The sequence below is a fragment of the Microcaecilia unicolor genome, chromosome 1, assembly GCF_901765095.1.
Source record: "Microcaecilia unicolor chromosome 1, aMicUni1.1, whole genome shotgun sequence".
In the NCBI taxonomy this organism is placed as follows: Eukaryota; Metazoa; Chordata; class Amphibia; order Gymnophiona; family Siphonopidae; genus Microcaecilia; species Microcaecilia unicolor.
Window position 1 is genome coordinate 266,710,259 of NC_044031.1, and position 24,507 is coordinate 266,734,765.

At 44.2% G+C, this 24,507-nt stretch overlaps 1 protein-coding gene across 1 annotated transcript in view; it reads right to left on the reverse strand.

Moving 5' to 3' along the window:
• EAF1 (ELL associated factor 1) overlaps positions 1-24,507 on the reverse strand; it is a 42,330-nt gene that overhangs the window by 7,293 nt on the left and 10,530 nt on the right. Inside the window, exons 3-4 of the mRNA XM_030206288.1 lie at positions 20,804-20,940; positions 1,184-1,350 (exon numbers count right to left, since the gene is read on the reverse strand). Of these exons, the coding sequence (XP_030062148.1) occupies positions 1,184-1,350; positions 20,804-20,940 (304 nt within the window). The remainder of the gene's footprint in view (positions 1-1,183; positions 1,351-20,803; positions 20,941-24,507) is intronic.

Genomic DNA, 24,507 nt, shown 5'->3' on the forward strand with positions numbered 1-24,507 from the left:
GGGAGCAGTGAGTGCTTTACCATCCCCATTACTAAGCAAACTCCTTCACTGTGGCAGGGAAGGGTCTTTTTGAAAATAGGTTTCTATGGCGTCAGGCCTGCTATGGATCCATATGAAGCAGTGCTTATGACCCATGCAAAGGAGAAATCAGTCACTGCTCAATGGTGAAATCTAGTGTCCAGTCTTAGGCTGCACATGTGCCAGAGGTGTTCCATGGTCCCCGGCCAAAGACTAGCATTGTAAGGAGTGGTTTCGATGGAGATGTGGAAGTTATGTAAGGAAGAATATCCCAACTGGTTGTGAACAAAGGCTCTTGGCTCCCTAGAGGCTGGTTCCCTTGAGCTGGAAGCTTAAAGGAGCAGAAGCAAGCTGTCAGGCTACAAAATAAAAGGAGATAAGTGTGGCTCTGTTTGGCATGGAACAAAAATCATTACCCATCTGCAAGTGGTCTGGTGTTCTGTGAAAACTGAGGCAGTGATCCGAGTGTCCAATGCCAGTTGCCCACCTGACTAAAAGCAGCATCACAAACTATCACTGGTTCAGTGGTGCTCAACTCATCATTCAATGAGCTGCTCCGGCTGAAAGTGGAGTCTCAAAAAGCCCCAGTTACAATGGGGTTTTCTTCAGTGCCCCACCTTTCATACACCAGCACCACCTTATTCTGTGACTTTTGATAAGTCTGTAGGATAAGGGTCCTGGAGAGCCACAAGTTAAATATCTGGTACTTTTGAAAGCAGTCTAAGCAGAAAGGCAAAGGACTGACTGACTCTGCAAGGACAATAAAAAGGTAATTTTATAACAGGGTGACCACTAAAAGCATTATTTAAGGCACCTATTTTATAAAGAAGAGTAGCTGTCGACTTTGCTTTATAAAATACTAGCGCAAGTGGTCAAAAACACACCTAAAGGCATGATCACTTACACCAGCCCTAGAGAGATTATGTCCAATCCTTTACAAAATCCAGTCACAAACATTTTGACGTTAGCAAGAATGTGCATAAACCATAGCATTTTATCTTATGCATTACTTGCATGCTTCATCTATGATCCACCCATCCTAAAAGTAACTGTCTACTTTTACACTGGTCACGGTTTCATAAGAGGTCATTCACACACATGTGAAAACAAGCAAAAGTGTAATAAACAGTACAGCCTGGAGGCATGGACAATGGGGAGTGCTTACCTCTCTTAATGTCATCCAGCTGAGGCTCAGGGGAAGGATTATCTTTCATAGGAGAGGTTTTTGGTCCAGCAATTGGCTTTGGCGGGGCTCTGAGCTGTGGAGCAGGCTGGGAGGAGCGTGCTGACTGTTGCTCTATGCGAGCTTGGATCTTGCTGCTGCCCTCAGCTCTGAAAGGAGGAACAGAGACACTTGGGTGAGCTCACACATTCCTGTACGACTACAGGAAATATACTCAATGACTGGAGCATATGTTTTCTTTCCTTAAACACTAATCCCTGTACAGAGTAAATCCTGCACATTGCTGTAGAGGCTGAATACATTCCTAAGTTTGTACATAAGGTATTAGAATTGGTCAGTGCTTCAAAGACATCTATTCAGAACCCTTATGCCACATACCCTCCTGTGCCAGGGCTACAGGTGTCTAGGGTTAATTTCTTAACCAAGATAGGCTAACCGCTGTTACCATATTACATTACAAAAGATTCTTGTATTCCACCAATACCACTCAGTTCTACGTGGATTTCAAGATTAAGAAAACCAGGTTTCCCCTGGGATGTACATCACAATCAACTTACTAAAATAGTACCATCATATGTCTAAATACTAAATAAAAAGTAATTCTGAAGTTTCTCTACATCTGGGTTTTAAAAAGTTTGGAAAAGTCCCTGGAGGAAAAGTCCATAGTTTGTGGTGGTGGGAGGCGGGGCGGGGCTAGTGCTGGGCAGTGCCCTGAAAATGGCAGAAACAAATCAAGGTCAGGTATACACAAAAAGTAGCACATATGAGTTTATCTTGTTGGGCAGACTGGATGGACTGTGCAGGTCTTTTTCTGCCGTCATCTACTATGTCACTATGAGATGGCCTACTATGTTACTATGAGATAGCCATGGAGGAAGCCACTGCTTGCCCTAGGATTGGTAGAATGGAATGTTCCTACTAAGTGGGTTTCTGACCTGGATTGGCCACTGCTGGAAGCAGGATACTGGGCTACATGGACCATGGTCTGACCCAGTATGGTTAGTCTTATGTTGTTATGGAGGCTCATTTTCAAAGCACTTAGACTTACAAAGTTCCACAGATTACTATGGAACTTTGTAAGTCTAAGTGCTTTGAAAATACACCTCATGGTACGATAATATGTTCCAAACAGTAGGTGCCAAATATGAAAACCACATTGAAAACATTCTTTTTTAAAAAACTTTACATTTTTATTATTTGAAAAACATCCAAATCCAGAAAATGCAAAAGTACAAGAACTTAAACACAGAATACAATCTCACTTGGTATCTCACATAAAAACAAATTCCCAATGTTCACATCACAAACCACTTTTAACAAATCCCTGTACCTTCACATTCATCCATCTATCATACCCTAATCTCTCTGTACTCAGCCCACCCCTCCCCCTTCCTCCAACACAATTACCCATAGATGACATGTGCTGTAGTTCCTTCAACACAGAGAGCAGACAGAAACAAAAAAAAGGCAAAGATCTGCCACAGAAATGGCAAATCAAAAGAAAAAAAGCAGATCAAAAAAGACAAAAAAATAGAACAGGAGGGTAACAGAAGAAGTAGTTTATTACAAGTTACCCGACGTGGCCACGTTTCGCCCTCAGGCTGCGTCAGGGGTAAAAAAACTAATAGGGGTAAAAAGCAAAGTGAACCCCTAAAAGTAGTCCTACAACCACCTTACATAAGTGCTTCCCAAGCTTACTCAGCAAACTTCACAATGCTATGTTGACTGGCAGCACATTCATCCATCTATCATACCCTAATCTCTCTGTACTCAGCCCACCCCTCCCCCTTCCTCCAACACAATTACCCATAGATGACATGTGCTGTAGTTCCTTCAACACATGCAATCATCCATACCAACCCCTCCCCCAAAGGTCTTTACCTATGAGAGAATCCTTGTCCAGTTCTGTACATGTCGATCATAGAGTCCTTTTCTTTGAGCTGTGAGATGCTCCATCTCCACTGACACTATCAATTTCCAGTCCTGTAAAGAAGGTCCACTTTGCTGTTTCAAGTGAGCTGCAATAACACACCGAGCAGCTTGCTAGTCCCAGACGATTAATCCATTGTTGCCATTATCCACATGAAATATTAGCCAGGCCCAACAAGCAGTGCTGGGGGAAGATTTGGAACGTCATACCCAACGTTAGATAACTCACACCCTACTCCCTTCTAGGAGGCCTACAAGAAGTTACATGCTCACCATATGCGGGGCACATGCTGTGCAGCCAGTAAGGAGTAAGATACCATTGAGTGAGCATTTTATAGGCATTTTCCCTTATCAAAACACATACAGAGGCCTTTTTCACTTCCTTAAAAATCTATTCCCAGTCCTGCACTGTAAAAGTAACCCCCAAATCCTGTCTCCACTTTACCATAAAAGCAAATTTAGTACACTCAAAGCCCCTAAAATATTTATACAATATAGATAAGGGACGAGAGAGTTTCCCAAACGCTAGCCACAAATTTTCCAAGTGCTCGGAATCTTCTACAGACACAAAATGTCTAAGCTGTAAATACAGGAAAAAATCCCTGGATGGGAGACCATGACCCTCTTGTAAAGTGCTACATGAAATCATTCTCCCACCCTCCAGCAACTCCCTAAATCTCACCACTCCTACCCCCTCGCAGCATTGAAAAGCCTGCCTAGCTACCCCCCACCTGAATTTAGGTTCCAAAGTAATGAAGGCCAAAGTGCAAACTCGTTCCCCTCCCCCTCAGTGCCTCTCCCTAAATCCCCAATAGATGTTTAGAAAAGGGATTTGTCAACGCTGCCTGCTTCCCCCTATAAAGGTTTCAATGGGAAAGATGGACAAAAGTGTTGCACAATGAGGGTTACAGGTTTATCTGCTCCAATCTCCCAGTCCAAAAAAATATGCAGTTGGGTTGTCCAATAATACCAACATACATTTGGCAATGCTCTACCCCCCCTGCTCTGGGCTACTCCAAAGTATCTTCCTTGCCAACCTAGGATAAATGTCTTCCTTCCCAGGCAAATGAAAAAAAAGTCCCGCTGCAACTTCTGCAGAATCCCTCTAGAAAGCACAATGGGCAAGGTTTGAAATAAAAACAACAATCAAGGTAACACATTTATTTTCAACACAGAGATATGGTCCCACCACAAGAGCCACAGCCCTCCCCACTGTCCTAAACTCCCCCTTTAGTAGCTGTAAAATTTTTGAATAATGGTATCTAAAGAGCTCAGAAAGATCTCGTTGAAGCCTTATCTCCAGATATCAAATAGCTTTCCATGCTACTTTAAACGGGAAGGACTGCCGCAGAAGCATCTCACGTCATTCAGATGTGGGAGACCTAGTATCGCGGACTTATCCACGTTGAACTTAAATCCAACCACTCCACCATAATTAATTCTGCCAAAATTACAGGAAGAGTTAACCCCAGGTCACTGACATATAACAGAATATCATCTGCATAGAGCGCCAATTTATGTTCAAGGGTCCGTACCCGAATGTCCTTCACATCCGGATTACCATATACAGTACGACTCCAATTATCCGAACGCCGATTATCTGGATGTCTAATTATCCAGACCGGTGACAGTGGCCCACCCAGCAGCAGTGTATCACCCCCCCCCCCCCCCCTTATCTCCTTTTCCCCCGCCGGTGGCCTTCCGGGCCCCATCATTATCATCAAGGGCTAAAATCTTTTCTTTCTCCATCCCCTTCCCCAGCTCCAGGTCCAGTAATGAATGAGCCGCGACCTACATGCTACCACCGCAGCAAGCCCAGAAGCCAGAGGCGAGGACAGAGCTGGGCCAAGCCTCCCGCAACGCTCCGTTCGCTTTCTTCATTGCCAACAGTGACAGGGAGGGAGGCTCCTCAACACAATCTCCCACAACTGCCCTTGTCCGTTGCTACTTGCTCTCTCTTGCTACTAATGCTGGTGTTGGCTGCTGCCCTGGAATGCAGTGTGCGTGCGTGTGCCTGCCCTGATAAAATCCCAGGCAGCGGCGAGGTGCACATCCCGAGCGGCAGGAGGGAAATTCGAAAGGGATGAGTAGGGGATGGTTTGTCCAATCATCCAGATTTTCAATTATCCAGACTACCCCCCTGCTGCGGTTAGTCCAGATAATCGGAATCATACTGTATATGGATGGCCAATGGTTCAATGGACAAGTGAACAGTAAAGGGGACAAGGGACAGCCTTGCCTCATGCCCCTCCCCACAGAAAAAGCTTCAGAGTAACTCCCATTCACCTGCACCCTAGCTAGTGGTGCGGAATACATTGCATGTACCCATGAACAGAATCTCGGACCAAGTCTCAACCTATCTATCTGAGACCACAAAAAGGCCCAGTGCACCCTATCAAATGCCTTTTCGGCATCTATCGCCAACAACACCACTTTGTCTAGGGCACGCTGGGCTCTCCACATCAATTGCAACGTATGCCGCACATTGTCCCCCATCTGACATCTCCAAATAAATCCCGACTGGTCAACATGGATAAGACTATGGAGGACTTGCCAGTCTGCCAAAATCTTGGCAATACGTTTTATATCCAGGTTCAAAAGAGAAATTTGTCAATAAGACCCACATACTGCAGGATCCTTCCCAGGTTTGAGCAACACTGAAATACACACCTCCTGCATGGATGGAGGGAGAGTTTGGCCCTCCAACAATCCATTGCTCACCCTCACCAATAGGGGCCCCACTTCCCCAACAAAAAACTTATAAAAAGCGTTTAAGAAACCATCCAAAGTGGGAGCCTTATCCTTTTTAAAGTTTTTATTACCCCCTACTATGTCTCTCAGGGATAAAGGCTCATCCAACTGGGCTCTATCCTCCTCCAACTACCGAGGTAGGAGGTATAGAGGAAAAGTAGGAATCAATAGTTGCAGAAGACACCTCGGTCTTCTATAATATTCCACAAATCTCTGTTTAATCTGTGCATCCATAAAATACATTCTATCCCCTGGTCCCTTGATTTTCTGAATATGGGAAGCCCCATGACAGCCCCTTAAAAAACTAGCTCACAGAGAGTCTGATATATTACTAAATTCAAAAAATTTCTGTTTCAACTTCCAATCTCTGAAACTCAGCTACTGCAATTTGGAACTTACTAAGCTTAGTTCATAAGGTGTGCAATTCTGCCAACAGCTTTGGGTCATAAGACTGCTTGTGCCATTTTTCCATCTCTAAAAGACGCTCCTTCACCTGTAGGGACTGAGCAGCCCACTCTTGCTACCTCTGCACACCCCATTTGAAAAGTATTTCTCGAATCACCACCTTGAGAGATTCCCACAACATGTCATTGCTCACTACCACAGTATCATTAAATTCTAAAAATTGAGAGATAGTGAAGCGGACCTCCTCACAAACCCGCACATCGCCAAGAAGAGACTCACTGAGGCGCCAAAACCCTTTACCTTCAGAACTACCCAAACCAGAAAAATTAACCCAGACTGGGGTATGATCTGAGATATGTATACTCTTCAACCCTGCATCTAAGATGCTACCCCACGTTGTGGTGAGCTGAAATCATATCAATATGAGTATAAGTGTCGTTAGCACGTGAGTAAAATGTAAAGTTTTTCTGTGACCCATGCAAAAGCCTCCAACTATCCACTATGTCCAGATGCCTCATTAATTGCAATAATGCTCTATGAGGAATCTTCCTATATTACCCTCACCCTTCGAGTGATCTAAGTGCATGTCAGGTGTTATATTGAAATCTCCTCCCAACTATAAGTTCCCCCTGGACAAAATCCCCCAATGTTCGTCGGAGACCTGTAAAAAATTGGGCTTATCCTAAGTTAGGCGCATACAAATTAACTAACGTAACTAGACGGCCCTGATAAAGTCCCCAAACTGCTAGATAGTGGACCTCCTGATCCTTGTAGTGATCCTGAATCTCAAATGGAAAAGTTTTTGAAACAGAATCGTTATTCCTCACGATTTTGTACCCCCTTAATCTCTATGCCTCAATATATGGACATCCCAATTCCAAAGATGTGTTTCTTGCAAAAAGAAAATGTCCCACCGAAACCTCCCAAACTCCTTAAAGACCCTACTTCTTCTACCCTTATTATTGAGTCCATTGACATTCCAAGAAACTAGTATAATGTTTTACCCAGTATGGACTAATCATGAATGCAGGCAGTTTGATAAGCACCCGACTGAGTCCCTAAACCCTGTCCCCTCTGCTCCCTATCCCCTCCCTTACCCGTCAAACTGTGCTGATCACAGAACATGCTGACCAGCTCCCCCATAGAGAAGTTAATACCACAACTGGAGCGCTGTTAGTACCATTCTCGCCATCCTCTTCCCCTCTAAGCTCCCCAGAGATACCCCCCCCCCCCCACACACACACACATATACACAAAGCATGCTCCCCAGACCCCATTCCCAATAAAACCAAAACCACAGTGAAACTTGAAACTGGTACAAGCATAATAAACCATGTTAAACCCAGTGTCCTCTTGCAGAGTGCTCTGTCCCTTCCACTAGCTCATTCCAAATGCTGTACATATCCTATCCACTGGACTGGGAGAAATTGTAAAATACTCAGTCACCAAGCTCCTCAGCTTGCAGACTTCAGACCACTGTAATGAATGCCCACCACTTGTTGCCAGGTTGAATCTTGCCAGGGCTCCTAAACGGCCTGCGACACTCAGGACTACTGCTGGGATGGTTTATAATTACAGCCCAATTCCCGCAAAGCTCTCCAGGCTTCTGCCATTGTCTTAACTCTACGTGACTTGCCTGCCACTGTGATCCACAATGCAAAGGAAAACATCCAACAGTATTTGTATCCACCATTACATAAAAATAAAGTCCTAAAACACCATGACCTTTAGTTCCTTCCATACAACTTCCTGTTGCTGACAAGCTTTCATTAAAACTCTCTCTTTACTACCATCTCTTTAGTTGCAAAATCTGCAAAGCAGGCAACTATATCTCAAGGAAGACCCTCTCTTGACTGCCCCAGTCCTCTGTGCGCCTGCACTAGTCAAAAATCACATTGATCGAGCTCCAGGTCCCCTTGTAGAATCACCTTACAGTCTTTAAATGCCTATGATTCCGGGATGCCCTCAAATCTGAGGTTGCACCAACGGGACCGATTTTCCAGGTCCTCTATCTGATCCAGAGTCTCTTGGAGAGCACTCAGTTCACGTTTAAAATCAGCCTTAATAGCAGCCACATCCATTGACAATGCGCTCACTGTGTCCTCCATCTGTCCAATGTACATGTCCAACTCTCCCACCTCCGAGCAAATTCCTGCCAAGGCTGCTTGCCCATCAAGCTGAACTGCTTCCATCTCTACGTTCTTTGAACCAGTTTACCACCTTTCTCTTAGTAAAGTCAGGGCTTTCATCACCAATTGGTCCCGAGTCCTTCACCTCCGAGTTAGAGTTCTCGGCCGCCATGTTTGCCTTAGCACTCAGGCCCACCGGTGCACTCGTCTTCTGGAACTCACTTGATTCTGCCGCAAACCAAAATTTCTCCAGCTTTTTACAAGTGGACATCACTCACCATGATGTATTCTCCCTGTCCAACCCAAAATTGAATATATGTGCTGAGGATTAGCATAATATCACCACTGCCCTGACAGAGCTCCTTCAGGCAGCCATCACCGAGGGTGATGTCAATTCCTCCTCTGAAAATATTCTTTTAAAATGAATTCCTTTAGGATCTGGAAAATGCAGTGATACAGTATCATGTTCAAAATGAGACAGTTACGTCTAATCAGATCATTCTTCGACCAAAAAGCCTTTGCACTACTAGTCCAAATGTTAGTCCTACCTCACTTGGATTACTGTAACATTCTATTTCTTGGTATTAAGTGTCAATATCAGGAAAACAAAATGCAAATCACACAGAATACAGCTACTAGACTAATATACAGATTGAATAGATATACTAGTGTTTCAGCTCATCTTAACAAACTGCACTGGCTTCCAATAGCAGAAAGCCTCAGGTTCAAAGCTGCTTGTTTAGTTTTTCAAATCTTATAGGGTTTCACCGCTAAGACTGCTTCGTTATGTTTGGTCCAGTCTAACAGACTGAAAGAACAACTAATGCTAGCATCACCGTTTCAAAAGCTCTCTATTCCCTGTACATGGAGTTAAAAATATGGAACTCTACCTATTGCCATCAGAAAAGAAAACAGCGTTCTTAGCTTCAGGAAGAGGCTAAAAACCTTTCTCTTCCCAAAGCAGCTTCATAACAATCCATTGACTTCTACCTCCTAGTATCTTCCATTATCCTTTCTTATAATGTTTTTGGTCTCACGCATTACACCAATGGTCTCTAATTGTTCTCATACCTCACACTAACATTATCGGCTTTTGTCTCACCTAGAATGTAAACTGCACTGAACCTGGAAAGGGGATATTAGCGGTATAGAAGAATTGATTTGATGTAGAGTATTAGATCTACTGCTCTTTGACAAATAAATCCAAGTTAACATATATGTGTGGTGCTTTCCCATATATTATGTTATAAATCATTGTACACAATTTGAACTGAATTCGACCCTCCATTGGCAACTAGTAGACTTTCTACTACTAATCAGCATCAAGAAAGCCCACTTTACCAATGTTAAACTATCTGTCAAGAAAATCCCCCAAATTTTCAGACTAGACTCAAATTTAAAATCAGGATTACTCAGTTTCAGTACATTATCATTCCATATCTCATCTTCTTGTCCTATTAATAAAAACTTTGTTTTACCCTTATTTAGGACCCTGTTTACAAAGATGAGCTATCGTTTTTAGCGCACGCTAACTGTAAATGCCTATATTATTCCTAGTGCGCCATTGTAAACAAGGCTCTTAATTTCAAATAATGGTCCTGAATCCAATGTTCTAAAAAGTTTAAACAATCAGTCACCTTCTGAGGCATCTCCACTAGAGTTGATAACAAGGAAGCTTAACTATTCATTGAGTGAAAAAATATTTCCTCCTGTTCTTTTTAAAACTATTACCATGTAACTTCATGCAGTTGCTGAGTAGAATATCATACTTTATGCACAGGTGTACATCCTAACAGCACTGGCATTATGCCTTACAAAGCCTGAATCCTCTGGGGTCCAATTCAAACTAGATTAACCCAATACCAATAACAAAAGGTACTCAGGATACTTTTTATTTTTCAAGATCTAATGGGATTTGCTACTGCAAATATCAAAAACAAAGGAGGCAACAACAATAGAGGTAATTATGATTTGAGTTCTTAAATAACATTATTTTCTCAGTTATAAAGTGAAAGCCCAGCTGCAGCACTTTCCCACCTGATATTCAAAGCAATTTAAATGACCCAGAGAAGCTCCTGGCTGTTTAAATCTCGTGTCCGTGGCTAACCGCGAATATTCAGCAGTAATTAAATGGATGGTGTTGCTGAATATCCGCAGTTAGCGCCTGAGCCAAAACCGGCTAACTTGTGGGTGTTTCAGGGGCAGAGTCAGCAGTTATGCGGTTATATATCAATACTCAGTCATTGGGCCACATATACAGCAGTCCCATTTTTACATGGTTCAGCTTATGTGATTAAGGGCTGAATATTTATTTATTATTTATTTATTTACCGCCTTTTTGAAGGAATTCACTCAAGGCGGTGTACAGTAAGAATAGATCAAACATGAGCAACAGGCAATTACAGCAGTAAAAAACCACATAAGCTTTAGTGGCTAATCTATAACCACATATTCAATGCTGGTGCCCAGACATGGCGCAGAACTGAATATCTGGGAATACAGCCGTCAGCGAACATAAAAATGCTCAGCAACACTGGCTGAGTATTGGCCAGTATATAAACGTTGCTCATTCATCATCATGGAGGAGGACCTATAGTCCTATATAATAATTCTCACCTCCAACGTTCTGAGGCTGCCTGGAACCGTGGCTTCCGGCCAGAGGTGGTCTACTTAATGGAGTGGAGTAGATAAAAGTGACGTCATGAAAGAAGAAGTGCCACTGATTGGCTGCACCTCCGAGTCCAGCCCGATGCCCAGCAACAAACCGCCACCCAGCCAGCAGCAAACAGCGACCCAGGCATAAGGAGAAGTAGGGAAACACGCGGAGCGTTACTCCTCCCCCTGCCTAGGAATCGCTGCACACTGCCTGCGAACCTCCCGAACCACCCGCGCACACTAACTGCCCTCAATTGGAGAGGACGAAGAGGGAGGGCAGTGACAAGGCGAGCGAGCGCCTACGGCGAGTGTCGAATCTGCAGGAGGCGGGTGAGGGCTCAGGACGGGGGTCGGGTTCCACTGGCGACTCGCAAGATGGAGGAGACAAAGAGAAGCAGCTCCTACTACAGCGCAGCCGTCATCCCCGTTCACTCAAAACAAAGGTTGCAAACCTATGAGATGCTGCAGCAAGTTCAATAGACAGGAGTGGAAGTCAGCAAAGCAAGTCTACGGTAAGCAATGAAGCCCATTGGTTAATCTCTGTTTCCACTCCCCTACGCAGCCATCATTGCTATACACTGAAAAACAAGCAAAAACTTGCAGCTGCTTGACATTGTCGTTTTTAAAATGTTGTTCCATCTGAAACAAGTCTAAAGCTCTTTCAACTGGATAGACAGTGCCTTAAAACTTGGAGGACAAAAGCAGGGGGGAGACAAACATACCCTGCAACTCGGAGGGAGGGAGGAAAGAGGGAGGGGGGGATCCTGCAACTGGGAGGAAGGGAGGGAGGGGGGGAAAGGGGAAGGGGGGAACCCCCTGCAACTGCGAGACAGACCCGGGGGAGGGGGATGACCCTGCAACTGGGAGGGAGGGGGGACCCTGGCACATACTCTCATTCTCACACACACACTCGCACACAGTCACACTCTCTCTGTGTCACACACACACTCGCACATTCACTCTCTCTCACACAGTCACTCTCACACATACTCTCAAACATACACACTCCGAGGAAAACCTTGCTAGCGCCCATTTCCTTTAAAACAGAAACGGGCCTTTTTTACTAGTTAATAATAATTTAAACCTTTAGGTCACCTTCCCAAATAGTGGTCTAGGCAACTTCCACAACTATTAGTAATTCAGGTATGAGAAGGATGCCTGCCTTGAACAGTTTACAATGAACTTGGGTCCCTCAAGGAAAATAAAATGACTTGTCTAAGGTCACAGGAGCATCGGTGAGGGAACCAGGATTTGAACCCAGGCTTTCCGATTCTCAAACCACTGCTCTGTCCACTAGGCCACTCCTTCTACATGGTGACATTTTCTAGGAATGGTAGAAGCTGCCTAAGAAAAAACATTGGCTCAAACTTTCCAGGCAACTGCATAGTTGGAGATACCTCATTGGTACAACCAACATGATTGTGTATTACCTGCTAATACAGACACTGAAAAGGCGATCAAGGAACACACTTGGCCAATCAAACATGGATTAATGAGACAAAGAAGTGGATTTAGTCAAGGAAAATCTTGCCTCACCAATCTACTACATTTCATTGAAGAGATGAATAAACATGTAGATAAAGGTGAGCTGCTCAATATTGTGTATCTGGATTTTCAAAAGGCATTTGACAAAGCACCTCATGAAAGACTCCTGAGGGCATTAGAAAGCCAAGGGATAGGAGTTAATGCCCTGTTGTGGATTAAGAACTGGTTAAAAGATAGAAAACAAAGAGTTGGGTTAAAAGGTCAGTATTCTCAATGGAGATGGGTAGATAGTGGGGTTCCCCAGGGGTCTGTGCTGAGACTGCTGCTTTTTAATATATTTATAAATGATCTAGAGATGGGAACAACTAGTGAGGTAATTAAATTTGCTGATGATACAAAGTTATTCATAAGAACATAATAGCAATACTGGGTCAGACCAGTAACCTGTTTCCATGTCAGGTCACAAGTACCTGGAAGAAACCCAAATAGAGGCAACATTCCTTGCTCCCAATCCTAGGGCAAGCAGTAGCATCCCCATGTCTGTCTCAACAGCAAAATACGGAAAAACGCCATTGCCAGCCAGGATGCCACGCCTGTGGGGCAACACTTTACAAAAACAGAACACTGTACTAGTGATTTCATAGTAAGAATCCTGAAAGGTAACTTTAAAACAATACAGGAACGTAAGACCTTTGAAGTCAGAATGATTAAATATTTTGACACCCACCAGACAGGACTTAACAGAGATCTGGGCTTTCTAGCCCATTATAAGCCATAAAATTGTAAATTGTACTGCTTTGTTTGTCACTCTCCTGTCTCCATGCATATCCCCCTGTCTCACCCATCCACCTCCATCCCCACCCTGTTAGATTGTCACTGATATGCTTTGATGTCTCACTTATATATACTGTCATCTACCAAGATTTGCTTATTTCCGATCTGATGAAGAAGGGCAACCTTCGAAAGCTAATCAAGAAATGTACTAAGTTATGTCCAATAAAAAAGGTGTCATCTTATTTTCTTTTTCATGTTTTATTTTGTTTTATTTCCATTGATTACCTTTAAAAGTGGACTAACACGGCTACCACACCTCTCTACTCAAGATTATATAAGCAAATTCTCAATATTACATGAATCACAGTCAGGATTTCGCCCCCTCCATAGCATCGAAACAGTACTACTCACTCTCCTAGCCAAATTCAAACAAGAAGTAGCAAAGGCAAAAACATCCTCCTCCTCCTGCAATTCGACATGGTAAACCACAATATATTAATAAGACTACTAAACAAGTTCGGGATCGGTGGACACATACTTAGCTGGATCAAAGGTTTCCTAACCACAAGAACTTATCAAGTAAAATCAAACTCAAACATATCATCACCATGGAAAGCAGACTGTGGAGTACCACAAGGATCACAGCTATCACCGACCCTCTTCAACTTAATGATGACCCCACTAGCCAAGTCCTTATCCAACCAAGGCCTTAACCCTTTTATCTATGCATACGATGCCATAATATACATTCCTTACAAAACCAAACTGACAGAAATCACCAACGATATCAAACTAAGCTTGAACATCATGGACTCATGGGCAAATGCATTTCAACTAAAACTCAATAAAGAAAAAACACATTGTCTCATCCTCTCATCCCAACACAGCACAGACAACCCCACAAGTATCGACACCCCAGATTACACCCTCCCTATCTCAGACAGCCTAAAAATCCTTGGCGTTATAATGGACCATAACCTAACACTGGAGAGCCAAGTAAAATCCACAACAAAGAAAATGTTCCACTCAATGTGGAAACTCAAACGCGTGAAACAATTCTTCCCGAGGGAAACATTTCGCAACCTGATACAATCAATGGTAATAAGCCACCTAGATTACTGCAATGGAATCTATGTAGGATGTAAAGAACAAACCTTAAAGAAACTTCAGACTGCTCAAAACACGGCAGCTAGGCTTATATTTGGAAAAACGCGATTTGAAAGTGCAAAACCCCTCCGCGAAAAATTACACTGGCTCCCAATCAAAGAATGCATTGCCTTCAAAATCTGCACTCTGGTTCACAAAATTATCTACGGCGAAGCTCCTGGATACATGACAGACTTAATCGACTTACCAACCAGAAACACATCCGATTTAACACATATCTAAATCTACACTACCCAAGCTGTAAAGGACTTAAATACAAATCTACCTATGCATCCAGCTTTTCCTACACAAGCACACAACTGTGGAACGCGCTACCAAAAGCCTTGAAAATGACGTACGACCACCTAAACTTCCGGAAAATACTAAAAACCACCCTGTTTAAAAAGGCATACCCTTCCGATCCAACTTAAATGCCTGATCTCAGCTACACAAGGAAACTAAAGCACGTAATGAACATAACACAACTCTTCCGCTCTACGATTCCTAATGTGGCTCTGCCGTATGAACCTTATCTTACCACATCATCACATTGTAAGATTGCCGTAAGCAGAGGCCACTCTACTGCGATGGGAAAAACCCTATTTTTTTAACTGAGGTTCTTAATGGCCATGCACTAATTCTCCAATTGGCATGTGGCTATTTACTGCCTGAGCCCTTACTGACAACTATTTAGTAGGCTCACGTGCTTCTCCCACAGTAATTGGACAGCATGCGGTGATGGCCGTGCACTGCCTGATTACCTCTGGGAACGCCTACTCCTTGCCCCTGTGCTAAAAAATACAAACTATTTTTTAACGTGGAAAATGGTGCTCGCCAAAAACAGAACTACAGGGCACCTGGGTGCGCTCGGCGGTAGTGCTGTTTTCCCACTCAGCAGCTCTACTATTCTTTTGTAAAAGGGCCCCTAATTACTGGTATTTAACAAAGCATTCAAAAATGAAAATCTCATCTGGGCATGAGATCTTTGCTTCACAGGTTGTGCCCCAGCCTAAAACAGTTGACAATCACGGTTTATTTCTTCATATACCACAAATCATAAAACAGAAAATCTAGGCGGTTTACAGGTAATAGGGATTAAAACAAAGGAAAAATATGACTTTAACAAGTTGAATATTTCAATTCCAAATAAAAAAAACTTCACAAAACAGTGTTCAAACATATCCAAAGCTTTAACAAGCAATCAGTGACCTTTCATAAAATCAGAAGGAAATGCCTCAGACTAGGATTTACATCACTTCTACTGTGCGCCTTCCTCTTATTCTATTATTGGCAAAAAACCTTCAGAATGCATGTAATTTCTAAATAACTGTTATCAAAATTGGACTTATCTGCCTCTCTGTAGTGTTCAGTGCTCAGGCATTTTAAGCAACAGTTCTCCCAAATATATCCAGAGTTTTGCAGAAAATAACTGCTGCCTCAGGGACTATTAGGATCTCCAATGCAAATCTGACATGCTGCCGCTCAATGCTTAACAGAACAGCCGAGACAAAAATGACATAAAGAGGGGCATTTTCGAAAGGAAAGTCCTCATTTCGATTTGGATGTCCTCGCAAAACGTCCCGATCTAGGGGCGGGGAAACCCGTATTTTTGAAACAAGATGGACGTCTATCTTTTGTTTCGATAATACGGTCAGGGACATCCAAATCCTGAAATTTGGTCGTTTCTGATTTTCGGCGATAATCGAAACCAAGGACGTCCATCTCAGAAACGACCAAATGCAAGCCAGCATTTGTAGTGCACTGGTCCCCATGACATGTGTTTTTATGTGGGGAGTCTACCCCATAGAGCCCCTCCAGTATGCAGGTCAACTACCCACATATCAGGGAGGCTTTCTGGAAGGCTTTTGCAATGACCATCTAACTCTTGTGTTAGTGGGGGGAAATATAAGCTACTGCCAACATCCATTCTTGTCCCAGAGATTAATTACTACTTTAAATGTTTTATAAGAAAGAGATTGGAGGGATTGATTGCAGAGATATATTTTTATTCTTACCCAGCCAATACAAGACAATCAGGACCATCAATCAGACTTCAGATCTGACCGGCAGCATCTCTGGATGACATTTGGAACTGCTCCAGCTCCACCCCTAATTTCTGCCCTTTTTATACACTTCTGATCCCATTACAACTAATGGCTCTTCATCTACCCCCATGTTAGGCTTGTTTATCCCAAACTCGCTCAACCGCAACCTTGCTACATGGGAAGTTTCCTCCTACTCTTTCTCAACTGTTTCCTTGCACCTGCAAGACTTTTTTTTTCAAGAAGACAACTGCTTTTTCTTAACTCAGATGCAGAGATAAGAATCCATTTTATAGCTGAGCTTCCATTTTGATCTCAGATTCTCTTGACCTAACTTTCCCAATTTAGATTATTTAGGCCATAATCTGGGCTAACAACTAGGCCATGCTTTTCCAACAAGCTCCTAGCCATGCCAGCCATCAGATTCCTGACTTGACCAGTGTCTCTAAGAGTAGCCTGAGCTCTATGGCTCAGCCCTCCACTATTCCAGTGGGGGTCTCTGGCTGTATTATATCTTAACATTCCCCTCTTGTCACCCCATCTGCCGGGATGACACAAGAGTGGTTTGTCATTGTCTATTCCAGAAGGTGCCAAACCATCACTTGAGAGGGCATTCAGTCGCTTCAATCAATGTTAGGTATGGAATCTGGGTCAAATATGGACATGGTAAACCAAAGGGTTTTTTCGTGTTTACTCTTACCCCTCTACATCTGCAGTTAGGCATGGTTGGAAGTATAACTATACATACAAACTCAAGTACATTTTCACAAAATCATTTTGATAATATATATTGCTAAATTATTTCTTTAAGCTGATTATGCGGATATATATATATATCTTATATAGGTTATGCGTTGATTACATATTGATTAACTATAGGTTAAATATCGATTAACTATTGCTTAACATCAACATCCTTTAATTACTGCAGTCCCATGTGTATCACTCCACTACATAGTGGCAGATACTTCTATTGCATCTTTTGCATTAGCATAGCGATTTGTCCACCGCATGAGGAGATAGTCCAAAGTATTTTCTCCAGTTGTGTTAGGGAGGAGATTTTCATACAGGACATATTGTCCTGCAGGTTCTTTCTTGCTTATAGCAGTTTCAATTAAGCGTTCTACTAGTCCTCTAGCACATGAGATTATACAGCATCCAACTAATATGAAGATAGCTACCACCACTATGATAGTGGTTGCTACTGAGATGATAAATGTTTTCCATTTATCAAAGGCTTTATCCATCCAACCTGTCCAGGATGTATCAACACCAGAGTTCTTAGCAAGTTCTTCAGAAAGTGAGGTGAGGCCCTCCAGAGCTCTGGTGATCGATCCATCTGGAGCAGTATTGTTGGGGATAAAGGTACAGCACTGGGTACCTATCTTTTTGCACACGCCCCCTTCTGCTGCCAGAAGTTGGTCAAGCGCCAATCGGTTCTCAAGCGTCATCCTGCTGGTGGCATCTAACTGAGTTGCTATCCCTTTGATAGCATCCCTAGTGTAATTCACAAATCTTTGTTGGTTATAATAGATGTAATTTATCCAGTCCACGTTTTTGTTTATCGTAGACCACCAAAAGAAAACTGACTCAAATCAGCAATTTGATTGCGTGCTTTAAATTCATCTGGCACCCCTCTTGGAACACCAATCGCATCTCTGTACACCCGGTCATCAAAGGAACCGGAGGGTGAGGTGCTCCGTTTTGTTCTGGAGGGAGTCTGAGGGCGCAGAGAGGCAATGGTAAGTGGAATAACTAACTTTAGCAGGGCACACTTTCCCTTCCACTTCAGGCTCAAAGTCTGGTAAAGGGTGTTAGTCCTACAATACCACCATACATCAGCTCTGGGATGGGTAAAGCTGGTGAAATTCACCAAGTCAAAAGTGTTTTCCAGAGTAACATTGCAGTTGGTCAAATTACCCACAAATTTTGGATTACATTTTGGGTTTCTACCTATGCAGGTTGGGAATACCAGCTTTGGATCTGGTTTTCTGAATGCAGGTGGGATTCCCAATCGAAGGGGTATTTCAGAATACTGCTTACTCAAAGCTAAGTAGGATTTGTTGTCAGACACGACACCCTGAAATAATCGTAGCATACACTTGAAACTCTCTGGATGATTGTTGGAGTGCAGTGGAAAAGGGACCACTATGGGTTCTAATCAGGCCTCTGCACCCTAGGGGGCACTGCGGTGGACTTCATAAATTGCTCCCAGGTACATAGCTCCCTTACCTTGTGTGCTGAGCCCCCAACCCCCCCCCCCCCCCCCCCCAAAACTCACTACCCACAACTGAACACCACTACCATAGCCCTTATGGGTAAAGGGGGGCACCTAGATGTGGGTACAGTGGGTCTCTGGTGGGTTTTGGAGAACTCGCTGTTTCCTCCACAAACATAACAGGTGGGGAGAGTATGGGCCTGGGTCCGCCTGCCTGAAGTGCACTGCACCCACTAAAACTGCTCCAGGGACCTGCATACTGCTGTGATGGACCTGAGTATTACATCTGAGGCTGGCATAGAGGCTGCCAATCAATATTTTGAAAGATATTTTTTGAGGGTGGGAGGGGGTTGGTGACCACTGGGGGAGTAAGGGGCGGTCGTCCCCGATTCTCTCCGGTGGTCATCTGGTCATTTCAGGCACCTTATTGTTCCTTGGACGTAAGAAAAACACGACCAGGTAAAGTCATCCAAGTGTTCGTCAGGGACATCCTTGTTTCTTTTGATTATGGGTTGAGGACATCCAAGCGTTAGGCATGCCCAAGTCCCGCCTTCGCTACGCCTCCGATTCACCCCCTTGAACTTTGGCCACCCCTGCGACAGAAAGCAGTTGGGGACGTCCAAAATCGGCTTTCGATTATGCCAATTTGGATGACCTTGTGAAAAGGACGTCCATCTTCCGATTTATGCCGAAAGATGGGCGTCCTACTCTTTCGGAAATGAGCCCTAAAGTACACAAAAGGAAAGTGCAGAAGGAAAAAACCTAAGTTACAATCCTTTTTGCTAAAGGGTATATGAAAAGAAAGGAAGGGTCTGTATAAGTTACTGTTTTGTGTATACCTAGGTTAAAAGAAAAGTTTGAAGCGCCATCATTAGTTTCAACACTGAGGGTTATGGGTATGCCTGGGTAAAAATAAGTGTTTTAACAACTTCTTACATTTCAAAAACTGTATTTGAGGTCTAAGTAGGATAACAGTAATTAGAATTAGATTTTCTGTTTTATACGGGGGGGGGGGGGGGGGTCCCTAATTTCCTCTTTCCTTATACTATTCGTGTTACTTTGGCAAGTACTTTACTTGTGATTAGATTTTCAAATTGCATAAATAAATAATTGGGAGCAGAAACACTAAAGCATGACTTCCAAATTGTGTCTAACCATATGTGACAACACAAACAATTAATTTAGTCTAATTGAAACATGGCTTTTCAGTGTTTGTAAGTCTGGTGACAGTTTTATTCTTACCAAAGAATTGGCACTGAACAAAAGAATTCAAAAAGTTCCATTTACTACAACTTTACCCCAGCTAAGTATGTTGAGGTCAAGACAGAGAACCAGGACAGATCCACAACACACTTCCAAAGGCTGGAGGGAAAGGAGAGGAAAACATCCTAACACTGACTCGCTGCAAAATTTCTAGTTTTCCTGCTGACAGGATAGCAAGACTCTGTCACTTTCAGAGACAGGTCACACTGACAGCTCCTCAGACAAGCTCAAAAGTACACCCCGAGACCAATATATGAAAACTGCCAAATTCATCTATTTACACACTTTCACATTCTCACAGACACTGTGCAACCCAGCCCACAACGGAGGCTGAGAGATCTTCCCATGTATATGACTGCTTTCCATTTTCTCTGAATATAGTGCAATGTCGGTGTGACTGGTGGTGGACAGGTTTATAAAGAAATTAATATCGCCTTAGTACTGGACCTTTTCAAAAGACAGATATGGGGGTGTGGGTTTGGATTGGTTTGTGCTGTTGGTTTCATGCTTTTTGGCAGAAGTGCACTTAAGTTTGGATGCTGCTATCTACTCCAGAGGACTAAATATGTTTTCTGATTGAGTTTTAGGCTGGAAGGACTGACAGGTTAATGCCAGGCAGAGCAGGTTGATAATAACTGTCTCTGGATCCTGGCTGTGCCTCAGGCATCTTACAACCCATGTTAACTATCGGAAGAAGCTAAAAAGGTATTAGAGAAGTCTCTATATGGACATTTTCACCACATCTCCTATCACATGGAACAGAATTGACCCTTTAACCTTCAGTTGTTGAAAGTGCATCCCTTACCTGGTTTTCTTTACTTGTATGTTGCTGCTAAGTTTTTCCAGAACATACTCGCCAGTATCATGATTGATGATAAGTACACAGTCCTTCTGGTATGGTCTTTTATTCCCTTTGAAAACCGTCATGGGAGGTGTTGAGCCCTGGGGCAAGAGGAAAACAGAGAACATGCTTCTTTGTTTCTATCATACACTGATGGAGGCTCGCAGCCTTCACATGCCTCCTGTCCAACCCACTGCACCATTAACCGGTGGCAAAGAGAATGGGGCAGGGCAGGATATAACTGGCAAAACTAAAAGGGTTTTGCACATGAATTTCCCCAGAGACCAAGAGATTTGACGTTCACACATCTCACAGAGAGAAAGATGAATTGCAAATCTCTCTGCAAAAAAAATATTAAGTTTGTAATTGCTTGTAATATACATGTGAGAAACAGAAAAAGGTTACCTTCCAGTCTGCCTACTGTTCCACTGAATCATTCTAACTAGCTTTTGGCTGCATCACACCAGCTATGGGCTTACATAACACTGAACAACAGATTAATGACTACCATGCCTAATTCTTGGGAACATAACACATCGCTTGAGCTGCTAAACATAGGAATCCTGTTACTTACAAGTTCCACTTTTGTAACAGAGAGCAGTTACGTCACATGGCCTTGTGTGGAACTCCTTATCATCAGCTGATACAACATCTCACCCTTGAAAATGATTTCTCTGCAGTAGGCTCTGAAGCCAATGTCGCCGGCTGTAACAGACACAGCTCCCTTCCTGTTTACAGATTGCTTCCATGGCAGCCTGGGGATCAGGACACCATGTTGCCACATAGGAAGCCCACTGGTGTAGACATAGCTCAGGAAGTTCCTCCCTGAGCTACAGAATTCCAAAAATGCCAGCAAGGCTAAAGCTCTCAAAACGTGAAAAATACAGCAGGATATACACATATACAAGTCCGATCAGGCTACATGGTGCTAAGGAAAATACATTTAAAAAACACAGAGGAAACAATCCTCACAAACAGTACAAGCGCACAAACACAGCGAAGGTGTCAATAAGATGACGATCGACACTGTAAAGTCCAATTCTTTATTTAATCCACTGACTCAACACATGTTGAGACAGTAGATGCAATAAAGAATTGGACTTTACAGTGTCGTCCGTCACCTTATTGACAAATAAAGAAATGAAAGGATATATATATAGTGTCAGTCACCTAATACATATATGCTCTCTCCTAACAAATGAGATCTGGGGTTTTCTTCTTGTCTCTCCCAGCGTACCTTAGTGTATACTCTAGTGGATCCTCTTCTACTTCTATCCCACTGTCAGTTGGTGTACCTCAGGGATCTGTCCTGGGACCTCTTCTTCCCTTGGTACTCTGATCTCATCCCATGGTTTTCAGTATCATCTTTATGCTGACGACTCCCATATCTACCTCTCCACACCAGAAATCTCAGCAGGAATCCAGGCCAAAGTATCAACCTGCCTGTCTGACATTGCTGCCTGATGTCTCAGCGCCATCTGAAACTAAACATGACCAAGACTGAGCTTCTTACCTTTCCCCCTAAACCAACCTATCCTCTTCCCCCATTCTCTATTTCTGTGGATAACCCTCTCATCCTTCCTGTCTGATCAGCTCGTAACCTTGGGGTCATCTTCGACTCCTCCCTCTCCTTCTCTGCACATATTCAGCAGACTGCTAAAACCTGTCGTTTCTTTCTCTACTAGCCGTTAAGCCCGTTAAAACGGGTGAGTATTGGTATGTTTTTTTTGCAAGGCCCCCCTCCCCTTGCAGCTGCAAGGCCCCCTGCCCTCCCTGCCAGCTCCAAGGCCCCCCTCCGTCCCTCCCTCCCAGCTTCAAGACCCCCTGCCCTCCCTGCCAGCTCCAAGGCCCCCCTCCGTCCCTCCCTCCCAGCTTCAAGACCCCCTGCCCTCCCTCTCAGTTCCAAGGCCCCATTCCCTCCCAGCTGTAAGGGCCCCCCTCCCAGCTCCAAGGCCCCCTGCCCTCCCTCCCAGTTCCAAGGCCCCATTCCCTCCCAGCTGCAAGGGCCCCCCTCCGTCCCTCCCTCCCTCCCAGCCAGCTCGAAGGCCCCCTTCTGTCCATCCCTCACAGCTCCAAAGCCCTTCTCCTTCTGACCTTCCATGTCCAGCATCCTCCCTCCTTCCCTGCCAGCTCCAAGGCCCTCTGTCCCTCCCTCCCAGCTACAAGGCCCCCTTCCCTCTCAGCTCCAAGGCCCACTCCCCTCCCAGCTCCAAGGCCCACTCCCCTCCCAGCTCCAAGGCCCCCCGCACTCCCTCCCAGTTCCAAGGCCCCTCCTCCTCCCTCCCAGCTCCAAGGCCCCCCTCCGTCCCTCCCCCCAAGCCAGCTCCTAGGCCCCCCTCCTTCTGAGACCTTCCTGCCCCCCCCCCCCCCTCCCCCGGAGTCACCGCCCCCCCCCCCCCCCCCCCCCGTAGTCGCCGCCCCCGCCCCCCCTTCCACCCGGGCCGGGCCCTCTCTTCGCTATTGAACTTACAGTGCAGAAACCGCAGCAGGCAGATCAGCTCCCGTCGGCCTTCCTTCCCTGCCTGTGTCCCGCCCTCACCGACGTTACGTCACACGAAGCCGGGACACAGGCAGGGAAGGAAGGCTGACGGGAGCTGATCTGCCTGCTGCGGTTTCTGTGCTGTAAGTTCAATAGCGAAGAGAGGGCCCGGCCCGGGTGGAGGAGAGGGGCGGCGACTCCGGGGGGGGGGGGGGGGAGCGGTAGTGGTGACCTCAGGGGGAGGGGAGCGGCGACCTGGGGGGGCGCGGTAGCGACCTCGGCGGTTCCCTCCCTCTCCTTCCACGCAGTTTCCCTCTCTGTTTCGTCATCACGTCTTGACGTGGGGGCGGGACAAAGAGGGAAGTCTCTACTGTGCATTTACAACTGAGTCGGTCACTTGCCATTTATATGTTTGATAATATCACCAAAATTCGCCCTTTCCTTTCTGAGCACACTACCAGAACCCTCATCCACACTCTTATCACCTCTCGCTTAGACTAATGCAACTTGCTTCTCACAGGTCTCTCTGGAGGAGGCGGCTATGAGAAGCAGGTTAGAAATACGTTATGATAGTTTTTGAAAATAATTCAGTGTGAATTGAACATGTGGATTTCAGTGTCTGACACCAGTGTATAACAGAGTGTTTGCATCTGTATTGTTTTATTGTAGTGTATCTTTCTGAGGAAACTAATTGCAAAACTCTACATGAGTAAAGGAAATACACTTTTGAGATTTTCCTACTTGGAGTTATGCCAAGGGGAAGCTGGAGCCATCTTTAAAAATAGAAGTCACCTTCACAATGTGCAACAGCTGAACTCGAGGAAATAAAGGACTGGTATTTCACGTTTACAACTGGATTTATGGTTGAACGTTATTGTGTATGGTTCAACACATTCGAGGGCGACTGTTGCAGACTGCCTGGGATTGGACACACATTATCATCATTGGGAGATTGGACTTGAGGTTAACATCTTTTCAACATATTTGTAAATGATACAATGAGTATGATATGGACAACTTGGGTATTTTAAAAAGATTATACAGATAAGTATTGTTAGGAGTATTCTCTAATTACTATTTCTAAATAAAGAATTTTGTGTAAAGCACTTCTGTTTGCATTTGGAAATAGGTCACTGAAGTTAAATAATTTAAGAAAATATTATTTGTATTGTTGATTTCTATCATTTGA